The following is a 13683-nucleotide window of genomic DNA, read 5'->3' on the forward strand; positions in this document are numbered from 1 at the left end:
GAAAGAAGCTGCCTAAATATATAGTCACATCTTGATAAGATTTCAAAGTGGTTCAGAGATTGGAAACTTCCCTTAAATGTTCAGAAATGGAAAACTGTGCACTTCACAAAATGAAAAATGTAGTATCCTACGACTCGTGAAGATAGATGTAAACTATCCCATGAAAGTCTATTAACAAAGTTTCAAGAACTGGTTTTGAATTATTATATTAGGAATATACTACAACACCCTATGCATCACTCACATGGGATTTGTGAGGATAAGATTACAATAATTACTGGATGCACAGATGTGTCAAACAATCATTAGACTTCTGTTCCAATAATGTACTCACATTCTCCCTTTTCCCCCTCCTCTAGTTCTATCCTTTTCCATCCCCACTACCACTGCCATCTAGCCTCCCAAGTGCACCTAGCTGCTCTACCCTGGCCGCATCATGTCCAGGCATGTCCCACAAGCAGCACTGAACTGTCCCTCACCCTTACTCCATTATCCCTCCCTCTCACCACCCAAACCTCCTCCTTACCCCCACCACCCCCACTGCTCTTCCCATCATGCAAAATTGCTCACAGCACGTCCACAGTGGCCAGAGACTGTGATCATGTGTGCATCAGTTCTGGTTGTGTGAATCTGTGTGTGTTGTCTACTTTAAAAGATGCCATTTTGCCCGAAAGCTCACGTTTGCCAGTCTTTTTGTTGTGCCTCTCTGGAACTCAACATCTCCTCTACGTGGTGAGTCAGTATTAGTCGGCTGATACTCATATCCGAGTTTTCAATTCTCTCCTGAGATTTCCTTTGTCACAGTTCAGGCATGTAAGTGTCATTGATGGCTTAGCAATCCAATCCTAGCATGGAACAGGTGGCCACAGACTTTACAGCTGATGGAAGGTGGAAGACGTGGCTGAGCCTGAAGGAGTTTACGTCTCCGGCATTTGTCATTCTCCATTCTTCCATGTTCCAGCTCAATGTTTTGGCCAAGTACTTTTTGAGATTTTTAATAGCTATGTTTCCCCTTTATACATTACATACTCTGTATATTTATATATTATACACATTGAAAATATATAGCCTCTGCCCATCCGAATGTTCGTAATAGTATCGTGTAAAAATCTGAAATAACTTGGTAAAAAAATTCAAGATTTTTAGTAACAACATTTCCCCTATAAAAACAAAGATTCCAAGACTTACCAAGTGGGAAAGCACCGGTAGATAGGCACAATAAATAAAACGCACAAACACACACACAGAATTTCGAGCTTTCGCAACCGGCGGCTGCTTCCTCAGGAAAGAGGGAAGGAAAAGGAAAGATGAAAGGATGTGGGTTTTAAGGGAGAGGACAAGGAGTCATTCCAATCCCGGGAGCGGAAAGACTTACCTTAAGGGGCAAAAAAGGATAGGTATATAATCGCGCGCGCGCGCGCACACGCACACGCACACACACACACGCACACACACATATGCATCCATACATACACAGACACAAGCAGACATATTTAAAGGCAATCCCGGGATTGGAATGACTCCTTACCCTCTCCCTTAAAACCCACATCGTTTCATCTTTCCTTTTCCTTCCCTCTTTCCTGACGAAGCAGCCGCCAGTTGCGAAAGCTCGAAATTCTGTGTGTGTGTTTGTGCGTTTTATTTATTGTGCCTATCTACCAGCTCTTTCCCGCTTGGTAAGTCTTGGAATCTTTGTTTTTAATATATTTTTCACATGTGGAAGTTTCCTTCTATTTTATCATTGTGTGAAATTTTAAAGCAAACAACTAACACCTTTTTTGGTTTTGTGAGCACAAATGAAAGTGAAGACGACCGTGTAGTCCTACTTAATAGAATGGATAAAGTTATGGGAGAAGAATATAATATGAGAATTAATAAAGCAAAAACAAAAGTAATGGCATACAACAAAAAAGATCAAGTGAAAGTCCAAGTTCATGTAGACAATGAACTGCTTGAACAAGTTGATAAATTTACTTATCTGGGCAGTAATATTGCCAGGGATGGAAGGAGCAAGGCAGAAGTGAGAAGTGGAATTGCTCAAGCAAGGGCTGCTTTTATCAAGAAGAAAAACATCTTAACATCTAAGAGCATCAGCCTTGAAATCAGGAAAAGATTTTTGAAATCATATGTGTGGAGTGTGGCATGCTATAGATGTGAAACACGGACTCTTGGGACAAAGGAAGACCGGAAGCTAAATTCTTTTGAAATGTGGTGCTATAGACGCATGCTCAAAATAAAATGTATCGACAAGGTCACAAACAAAGTGGTTCTGGAAAGAGCAGGTGAGAAGAGAAGCTTCTGGAATTTCATTGTTAAAAGAAGAGTGCAAATTACAGGCCATCTATTAAGACATAAAGGACTCCTGAACACAATCATAGAGGGATATGTCAAGGGAAAAAGACCAAGCGGAAGACCACAACTGAGGTACATGGATCAAATAGTGAAAGATGTGGGCTGTAACACCTATAAAGAAATGAAGAGAAAAGCTGAAAGACACACAGAATGGAGAGAAGCTGCCATTGTAGCTGTTGTAAACCAATCCTTGGATTGACCACTACAGAAGAGAAGAAGAGCACAAATATACACAGCCTGAACTTTTATTTATGAAGATGAGACTCAATCTGGTCATAAATAGTAGTTCATTCAACACCTAAGTGCAAGTAAAGTGTCTGAACTGCAAATTTCCAGTATGGACTACATTATTAGAAGAATACTGTCCCCACCACCAATTTTTCAGGCAATTTTGACAGAGGCACGACTTCTGAGGGCGCATTTGTACAGGTAATGGGTAGGCCACACCTTCACTTATTATTTACATTTAGGCTCATATAATAGCTTCTCTGAATAGTGTTGACTTCTTTGCAGCAGTAAATATCCTGCAACCACTGACATCCAGCCTAGCCTTGTGATGTATATTCCAGCCTGGATCATCTTCCTCTGATTGTGGTATGGCTCAGTTGTAACAAATTATGAATTAAGTTACAATGACCAACATTCTTCTATATGGTGACAGTCTTCAGTCATAACACTGTTTAGTTTTTAAGCCATTTTAACTTACATATCTGCTGGATATCTCGGTCAATGTGCTACTACTTTACCCTATTTATTTAAAAAAAATAAAATAAAATAAAATAAAAATAAAAAAAAATAAAAAAAAAACCTGGGGTTTTCCTTTTCAGTTAAATGATGATAATATATAACATAACATTTCATGAGAACACACAACAAAACCTTTTTACTTTAATTTCAGCTAGAACTAAATTCAAAACCTCAGTCACAATGGGTTAATGCATTTTAGATTGTGTTGTACATGTCAGTATGCAGATGTAGAAAACTAATGTTTTGTTAAATTTCAGACTATGCCAACACCGAAGAAACCTGAGTAAATTTAATTTTTTGGGTAGTTTGTATTTATTTTCCCTTGTTCCAGAAAAATAAGTTCAAGACGTTTACCTTCCTTGAAACTAAACACTACAGATGTTTGAGCTTATCAAGTCATAGCAATATAACACAGATCACAAAATACTGTTAGTTTTCTGACCTGCAAGTTATTGAAATCAGAGTAGCTGGAGGTGCAAAAGTGGCATAAAGCCAAATGCTGGCAACTAAAGTAGTTCCAGTGCAAAACACAAATTTCAATTCACTGCAAATCAACATTCAGATTGTGTACATGTTTGACAGTATGCGACAGTAAATAGCAGTATTAGAAAGTTAATCTTAGATACTTATAGACTGGATGTATTTACCATTATTTTCATTTTTTTGCTATGATACGTCACACTCTGACTACAGAAGAAACTGGCATAACAGTTGAAACACTGGATTTGTATTTGAGAGAAGTGAGTTTCATATATCTGCCTTGCCATATTAATGTAGATTTAACAAATGGTTCCCTTGAATCATTTCATGTATCTACAACTACATCTACATAAATACCACAAGCCACCATACGGTGTGTGGTAGGGATTAGCCTGAACCACTATTAGTCATTTCCGTTCCTATTTCACTTGCAAATAGAGTGAGGGGAAAGTGACTGTCTCTATGCCTCTGGATGAGCACTAATTTCTCGTACCTTATCTTCACAGCCCTTACGTGCAGTGTATGTTGGTGGCAGTACAATCATTTGGCAGTCAGCTACAAATGCTGGCTCTCTGAACTTTTTTCAATAGTGTTTCTCAAAAAGAATGCCGCCTTCCCTCCAGAGATCCCTATTTGAGTTCCCAAAGCATTTCTGTGATACCTACATGCATTTTGAACCTACCGGTAACAAATCTAGCAGTCTGCCTCTGAATTGCTTTGATGTCCTCCTTCAATCTGACTTAGTAAGGATATCACACCCTATAGCAGTATTCAAGAATAGGTCTCACCAGTGTGCTACATGCAGACTCCTTTACAGATAAAACCACACTTTCCTAAAATTCTCCCAACAAACCAAAGTCGACCACATGAATTTCAGACAGGATCGTTTAATGTGGTCATAGCCATAGAAATTGAGGGTGATGATCAGTTTGACTCTAGGAAAGGTAAAGACACCAGAGAGACAGTTCTGGTGTGCTTCATTATTGAAGCAATACTTGAGAAAAATCGACACACTCACAGGATTCATCACCAATAGGTTCCCTCTGAAGGAAAAATGTACAATCTACATTGGTCTGATATTCTCTGAATAGAAGATGATTTTCTTATCAGTACTTACGTGGAACAACTCCACCGAATTTCTCAGGATCACTGTTGATCAAACGATTTTTGAGAGTTCTACGACCAACACCTTGTGACCCAATCAATGCCAGTGTTCTTCTTTTGAAAGGTGGCATACGTGTAACTTCCTCATATAAAAGCAATTCTGCCTTGTCAAATTCGCAGTTTGATTTTGATTGATACATTGTTTTCCTCTTCTTCTTGGATACCTGCAAATAATATGCAGACTCATTAGTATCACATTGCTGAATCTACATTCTCGAAGGGCTCACTTGCTGTCAACCAAAATTTTCACGAAATATACCACAGCTCTGCCGAGGTAACCTAACTAGCACATATGTTAGGGCACTAATAAAAAAATTAACACACGGAACTCAAGCCACTTATGGTTTCAAGCGTGTTTCTTGGCAAAGAACAACGTTGACAGCTTTTTAAATGTGCACACCCACATCATTAAGGCACAATTTTCCTTCTGTTAGTCACTCAGGCCCTCTGCTTTTAAGATATAACTCCATCCATGCAAGGGGAATGTCTTCATCATAGAAGTTCTAGCTACCCCAGTAAAATGTTATAATACACACAATCAAAAGCCTTGGAATGTAAAAAGGACAAGAGGGTAATTTCTTTACTTTAGTTCTACTAGAACTGAGTTTGTGAGGTCAAATTCCCCCTCTTTAGAAAGTAAGTGACTGACTGAATGAATGAATAAAATAACAGCTTGTCAGAAGTACAAAGTGTGGCAATAAAGAAAGTGGACTAGTTGTGCCCATTTCCAGCTTTGTTGATGACTAAGAGAAGAGTGCAGGAATAACCTTGGATTCTCCCCGACACAGGTACAAAATTTCACACCACTGTGGTAGCTTTAAGCCTTCAGAGAAACAGGTCATGTGTCTGAACTCCGTCAGAACTACACTACCCTCTAAAATGGAACAACACATTAACATCAAATTCCTCACAAAACATGGAAAATCTGCTACAAAAACTTACAATTTGTTGAAAAAAGTTTATGGTGATCAGTGTCCATCTAGAACTTAAGTTTTCAAGTGGATTAAGAGGTTCAAGGATAGTAGGGAGGACGTCAATGACGACCTGAAATCGGGCCATCCTTCCACTTCAAAAACTGAAGAGAATGTGGAGAGGGTCAGTAGAATTGTTTGAGAAGACCACCGCCTGAGCATTCAAGCGACTTCAAAACTTGTCTACATCAATAAAGAAACAGTTCCATCCTCCATCACAGCGGGACCCACCTCCTCTTCCTCAAAATCACCCTCTCCAAACCTTCCAGGAATTTCTCACTTCCAGTCTTGCCTCTCAATCTTTCTTGAAAAACCTTAATCCTACTCCCAACATCACCACAGCCAAAGCCCAGGCTATCCGTGATCTGAAAGCTGACCGATCCATCATCATTCTTCCGGCTGACAAGGGTACCACGACCGTGGTACTTGATCGTCGGGAGTATGTGGCTGAGGGACTGCGTCAGCTTTCAGACAACTCTACATACAAAGTTTGCCAAGGTAATACCATTCCTGATGTCCAGGCGGAGCTTCAAGGAATCCTCAGAACCTTAGGCCCCCTACAAAACCTTTCACCTGACTCCATCAAACTCCTGACCCCACCGACACCTCGCACTCCTACCTTCTACCTACTTCCTAAAATTCACAAACCCAAACATCCTGGCCGTCCCATTGTAGCTGGTTACCAAGCCCCCACAGAACGTATCTCTGCCTACGTATATCAACACCTTCAACCCATTACATGCAGTCTCCCATCCTTCATCAAAGACACCAACCACTTTCTCGAACGCCTGGAATCTGTACCCAGTCTGTTACCCCCGGAAACCATCCTTGTAACCATTGATGCCACTTCCCTATACACGAATATCCCGCACGTCCAGGGCCTCGCTGCAATGGAGCACTTCCTTTCACGCTGATCACCTGCCACCCTACCCAAATCCTCTTTCCTCGTCACCTTAGCCAGCTTCATCCTGACCCACAACTTCTTCACTTTTGAAGGCCAGACATACCAACAATTAAAGGGAACAGCCATGGGTACCAGGATGGCCCCCTCGTATGCCAACCTATTTATGGGTCGCTTAGAGGAAGCCTTCTTGGTTACCCAAGCCTGCCAACCCAAAGTTTGGTACAGATTTATTGATGACATCTTCATGATCTGGACTCACAGTGAAGAACAACTCCAGAATTTCCTCTCCAACCTCAACTCCTTTGGTTCCATCAGATTCACCTGGTCCTACTCCAAATCCCATGCCACTTTCCTAGACGTTGACCTCCATCTGTCCAATGGCCAGCTTCACACATCCGTCCACATCAAACCCACCAACAAGCAACAGTACCTCCATTATGACAGCTGCCACCCATTCCATATCAAACGGTCCCTTCCCTACAGCCTAGGCCTTCGTGGCAAACGAATCTGCTCCAGTCCTGAATCCCTCGACCATTACACCAACAACCTGAAAACAGCTTTCGCATCCCGCAACTACCCTCCCAACCTGGTACAGAAGCAGATAACCAGAGCCACTTCCTCATCCCCTCAAACCCAGAACCTCTCACAGAAGAACCCCAAAAGTGCCCCACTTGTGACAGAATACTTCCCGGGACTGGATCAGACCTTGAATGTGGCTCTCCAGCAGGGATACGACTTCCTAAAATCCTGCCCCGAAATGAGATCCATCCTTCATGAAATCCTCCCCACTCCACCAAGAGTGTCTTTCCGCCGTCCACCAAACCTTCGTAACCTCTTGGTTCATCCCTATGAAATCCCCAAACCACCTTCCCTACCCTCTGGCTCCTACCCTTGCAACCGCCCCCAGTGTAAAACCTGTCCTATGCACCCTCCCACCACCACCTACTCCAGTCCTGTAACCCGGAAGGTGTACACGATCAAAGGGAGAGCCACGTGTGAAAGCACCCACGTGATTTACCAATTGACCTGCCTGAACTGTGACACTTTCTATGTGGGAATGACCAGCAACAAACTGTCCATTCGCATGAATGGACACAGGCAGACAGTGTTTGTTGGTAATGAGGATCACCCTGTGGCTAAACATGCCTTGGTGCACGGCCAGCACCTCTTGGCACAGTGTTACACCGTCCGAGTTATCTGGATACTTCCCACCAACACCAACCTATTCGAACTCCAGAGATGGGAACTCGCTCTTCAGTATATCCTCTCTTCTCGATATCCGCCAGGCCTCAACCTCCGCTAATTTCAAGTTGCCGCCGCTTATACTTCACCTGTCTTTCAACAACTTCTTTGCCTCTGTACTTCCGCCTCGACTGACATCTCTGCCCTTACTCTTTGCCTAAATATGTCTGCTTGTGTCTGTGTATGTGCGGATGGATATGTGTGCGTGTGTGTGTGCGCGCGAGTGTACACCTGTCCTTTTTTTCCCCCTAAGGGAAGTCTTTCCGCTCCCGGGATTGGAATGACTCCTTACCCTCTCCCTTAAAACCCACATCCTTTCGTCTTTCCCTCTCCTTCCTGAAGAAGCAACCATCGGTTGCGAAAGCTAGTAATTCTGTGTGTGTGTTTGTGTGTTTTGTTCTTGTGCCTGTCTGCCGGCGTTTTCCTGCTTGGTAAGTCTTGGAATCTTTGTTTTTAATATATCAATAAAGAAACCATTAGACAGATTCTACATAATGATCTGGGCATAACTAAGGTTTGTGCTGAAGTGGTGCCAAGAAACCTCACAAACGAACTAAAGCAACATCAAGTGGACTGCTGTGCTGACATTCTTCAAAATACTGAAAATGAGCCTGATTACCTCAGCACTGTAATTATGTGTAATGAAATATGGATTTTCCAATACAGTCCAGAGACTAAGTGATAATCCATGCATTGGAAGAGCCCTCTATCCCATAGGAAGAGGAAAGTACACATGAGCAAATCAAAATTCAAAGCAATGAAGATATTTTTCTTCAATATCTGAGGGATTATCTACATTGAATGGGTGCCTGAAAGTCAGACTGTCAATCAACCTAATTACGTAACTTTTCTGTAGTTACTCTGTGAACATGTGCAATGGAGGAGACCTGATCTACGGAAGAATCACTCGTGGATTCTTCATCAGGACAACACACCCTGCGCATAACACGATGTTTGTGAAGAGATTTTCGGTGAAAAACAACATTCTAGTGATGGAATATCCAACATATTTGCCTCATCTAGAACCATGTGACTTCTTTCTCTTCCCAAAACTGAAGTCTGTGCTCAAAGGAACCAGGTTCAAGACTGTGGATGCAATGAAGAAAAAAGTGATGAGCTTCCAGAATACCATAACAGAAAATGACTTGCAGCACTGTTTAACAGTGGAAAATTTATATGGAGCAGTGGAGGGATCATGGAGCAAACTACATTGAAAGAGTTAACACTTCAGTAGCATAAGTTTTGCCAATAAAGAGTTAGAGCATCAGTCCAGTTTTTCTTTTATTGCCACACCTTGTATGTTCATCAACACATCATACAATGAAACAATCAAAACGATAACAGAGATGGAGTTAAATTAATTGTCCATTCCTTGAGCACAACTGTGCAGAATTCATGGAAGTTATTAAAAGCATATGCCAAAAACCTATTATATTTATTGCAACACAACTGATAGTCAAATTGGGTAACACACACTTCACTCTCCATATGCCTAACAGAACAGAATGAATGCTAAGTGTGTTACACTGCATGATCATTCTAGACATACAACAGGTCTCGTATAAAATATCCACTGCTTCCTAGGAAAGGCTTTTTAATAATATTCATGAACAATTTTTTGTCGCTCTGAAATTAAGCTACTCCACCGTATATGGCACATTGTGTGGTTCCATAAATGTTGCTTAACAAAATCTGATACTTTCTGTGAGAGTTATCATTCCATAGAGCTTGTGGTAAAATTCTGACACTCAGCACACAAAGAAATAAAGTTGTATTGGAATTATGTGGCCTTAACATTAATGTCCTTACGTAATGTTACTTAACATTGTGTCTGTATATGTGTGGATGCATATGTGTGTGTGTGTGTGTGTGCGCGCGCGCGAGTGTATACCTGTCCTTTTTTCCCCCTAAGGTAAGTCTTTCCGCTCCCGGGATTGGAATGACTCCTTACCCTCTCCCTTAAAACCCACATCCTTTCATCTTTCCCCCTCCTTCCCCCTTTCCTGACGAAGCAACCGGTGGTTGCGAAAGCTTGAAATTTTGTGTGTTTTTTTTACTGTGCCTATCTACCAGTGCTTTCCCATTTAGTAAGTCATGGAATCGTTGTTTTTAATATATTTTTCCCATGTGGAATGTTTCTTTGTACTTTATTTAACAGTTGTTAAAGTAGATAAGTAAACAAATCCATGTTTAAAAAAAGTGGAAAGAGACATCAGGACAAAGTGGGAAATAACAGCTATTACTATCATAAATCCATTATAGTTCTCACATCACTAATTTAATCTGTAATGGTTTTTTTCCCCTGTCTTTTCTGTGCTCACAGCTAAACCACAAAACTTAATTAATAATAAGCTTTCATATTTTCTACATGACATCTAGATAACTGTGTTCCCCAAAGATCTTCATTCTGTTAGAGCTATGACAAGAAAATTCCACCACACATGTTAACTTACTTAAAGAGAAATGAAATGAATTAATTTTGACAACAGAAGTGAAGCTGAATGAAAATAAAACCAATGAAAGCCACAAGCATTCTCAGAAACCTGAAAATGAGAAAACACAAAAATTGTCCACAAAAGCATCCAAGTCTATTGTAAAAATAGCATCAAAATCCCCTTTTCCTGATCAAAAATATTCATAAAATTATGAAAATATATTTATGACAGTTTGGAGAGTTTTGTTTGCTCATATTTGATTATTTATTAGCTTACTTTTGGAGAACAACAAAAACACAGAGTAACATTCTTCTGTTGTCTCTAATAAAGTTTTGCACCAAGTTGTATGTAACAAGTTGAAACACTGATTGAGTACAGGTTGTATGTCTTGGTAACTGATTCAGACAAGAATTCATGCAGTCATCCTGATTGACCCTACACAACTCCCAGACAACCAAAGAATTTAAAAGAAAGCACTATTGTACACAGACAAAATCCAGCAAAAAATTCTTTCCACTTACCAGCAGTCAAAAAAATTTGGAAACCGACACAGCACAATTGCTGCTAATGTAAAAGATGATACTCTCGTCATAAAAAATAGAGCATTCTGCGAACACTTCATGCAAAACAACATTGTTATTTATATGGGTTTCTCAAGGCATTTGCAGTTATTAGTTTTGATTCTGTGTGAAATTCAGAACAAAAATATGCTAACATAGACACTGAGAATTTCATACCCTTGCACCACAAATGCCAATTTTGTGGACATAATCAGCTTCTGGTTTGACAAATGCTTTTCTTCTTTCTTCCAACTCCTGCGATGGTATAAGTCCAGCAGGGCCGTTTGAGCCAACTAATTTTGCTTGCCACCAATTAGGATCTTTCTGATTTAGTACCTGTATACAATGCAATGATTTAACAACAAGTAACACAAATACTTAAATACAAACAGCTGAATAATAAAACTGATGTCCTTCGAGGAAAAAATGAAATACAATTTTCTATGAACAATTAAAATGGAATTTAAGATGGGTAAAATTTAAGGGGAGTAATTTCTTTTGAAGAAATGTCAGATTCATTAAAAGAAATTATTCAGTCAGTTACGGGAGATGAAAATTTAAATGTGGAGAAGCAGACAAAAAAAGAAAGCCTGGAATAAGTGGTACAGCAGAAAAACAACAAGTAATTGCAAAATCTGTCAGTTTGAGAAGAAGTGAGCAGATTAAACTATTAGGGCATAAAAGAGATGCTTTGAAAAGGACAACATTTTTTAAAAATAATACAAAACAAAACATTCAAGATCTCTGTGTCTGGATACATTCTGCAATTGCTATGCATCGAGGAAAAAAGTTAAAACTTGCACTCAACAATGAAGAAAACTATGAGTTACTGGCAGTAGATTTCAAAGAACCATTGAACTGTGAAGAAACCACCTGAACAACTGGAGTTCCTTGATGATCTTCCATACGAAAATTAAGACCACCAAACATTGATGTGATTAAAAGTTAAACAATTAAAACACAGCCGGCCAAAGTGGCCATGCGATTCTAGGCGCTACAATCTGGAGCCATGTGACTGCTACAGTCACAGGTTCGAATCCTGCCATGGGCATGGATGTGTGTGATGTCCTTAGGTTAGTTAGGGTTAAGTAGTTCTAAGTTCTAGGAGACTGATTACCACTGCAGTTAAGTCCCATAGTACTCAGAGCCATTTGAAGCCAATTAAAACACAACAAAGACCCAGGTGAAGATGGCATCACAAGAGAAATTCTAAAAGCTAGTGGAGACCTAGGTGGCACAATTATAAAAGAAAGACTAGATAATGTATGGGACACTGAAACAATTCCAGAAAACTGGAGAGTTCCATTAATTCACCCACTTCATAAAAAAAAGGGGGACAAAATAGACATCAGTAATTGCACTGGAACTTCATGGCTACCATTAGAATACAAAATCTTACCAAAAGCTCTTCTGGACATATTAAATTTCAATTAGATAAACAAATAGGATACCGTCAATCTGGATTTAGGAGACACAAATCCTGCCCAGAGCAAATTCTAAGCCTTAAACAAACAATTAGGTATATGAAAACATCAAATAAAAAGATAGTGAAATACTTGTTGATTTTAAAAAGGCATATGATTCAATAGACAAAGGCTCCCTTCTTAAAGCCCTGAACGAATTTGCTGTAGATAGGAAAATTCTGCAAATAACTAAACACCTTTAGTATCTAAAGTTAAATTTCTTGGAACAACTTCTGTTCCCTTCCAAACTGTATCAATAGTCACACATGGAGACGGCTTGTCACCATGGTTGTTCATCTGTGTGCCGGAAAAAAAGTTATAAGAGAATGGAAAATAGAGGAAGAAAAACAAAACATGGGACAGATCAAAAGAAACAATACATTTTTGGCCTTTGTAGACTATCTCATAACAACAGCTGGCAGCTCAGACAATGCAAATAAAAGACTAGAACTCCTGAAGGTAAAAGCTGAGAAGACATGTCAACAAATATTATTTTAAAAGACAGAAAACATTCAACAATGATGTAACACATAAAAAAATTTAAAAACCAAGTGTGATAACATCAAGAGAACAGGCAACTTCAAATATGTAGATGAAAATATAAACATACAAAATGAAAAAGGAGCAATTAAAATCAAGACTGAAAAAATGAAAAGAGCGTACATGAAAGTGAGAGATCTGTACAACTGTAAAGGTTTTTCTAACCATTTTATATTAAGCCGTTATAAGACCATTGTAAAACCAGAAGTTCTCTGTGGGTCAGAAACATTGCCTTCATCTGGATGCAAAAGGTTGTTAGAAAATTTGGAGAAAAATATAAAGAAGAATCTTGAGAAAAATATCAGGTCAATCAAGAACAAAGGAGGCAATTGGGTTATGAGACCAAATAAAGAAATACACTCATTCTGCTCTAAAATAACAAACGAGATCAGGAAATGATGTGTTACACTCTACGAACATCTAGAGAGAACAAAGAAAGACAGATTAACAAAGACGATCCACACATTCTTCTAAAACAGGCAAACAGATGAAGAAAATGAGTGGGGAAGTAAGAATTAGAAACACAGACAACAGAGACAAATTTAGACTAGAAGCAAAGAAATTTAAAGTTTCTAGGAAGCTAAAACAAACAGAAAAACAACTAGTGCCAAACAGTCAAATGAGAGGAAAAAAGCTCATTCTGAGAACTGAATGAGGTTTTGAGGAAGAGAAAGGAAAAGAGAAATAAATATTTATCTTGACATTGTCTTTATTGGGCCTGTAATGATTTAAAAAAACACAGTCAACTGGCAGCAATGATTACATTTAAATATGGTGTTATATGGTTCCTGTGCAAGAAGCATGGTTGCTGGATCATATCAAAAC

General features: G+C 39.5%; 1 protein-coding gene across 7 annotated transcripts in view; it reads right to left on the reverse strand.

The window, feature by feature from the left end:
- Positions 1–13683, reverse strand: part of LOC126337013 (protein PALS2) — a 359531-nt gene that overhangs the window by 25078 nt on the left and 320770 nt on the right. For all 7 annotated transcript variants that reach the window (XM_050001265.1, XM_050001262.1, XM_050001266.1 and 4 more), the window contains 2 exons: positions 11033–11191; positions 4697–4907 (listed from right to left, as the gene is read on the reverse strand). In XM_050001265.1, coding sequence (XP_049857222.1) covers positions 4697–4907; positions 11033–11191 — 370 coding nt within the window. The remainder of the gene's footprint in view (positions 1–4696; positions 4908–11032; positions 11192–13683) is intronic.

Source organism: Schistocerca gregaria, chromosome 2 (genome assembly GCF_023897955.1).
Source record: "Schistocerca gregaria isolate iqSchGreg1 chromosome 2, iqSchGreg1.2, whole genome shotgun sequence".
Lineage (NCBI taxonomy): Eukaryota > Metazoa > Arthropoda > Insecta > Orthoptera > Acrididae > Schistocerca > Schistocerca gregaria.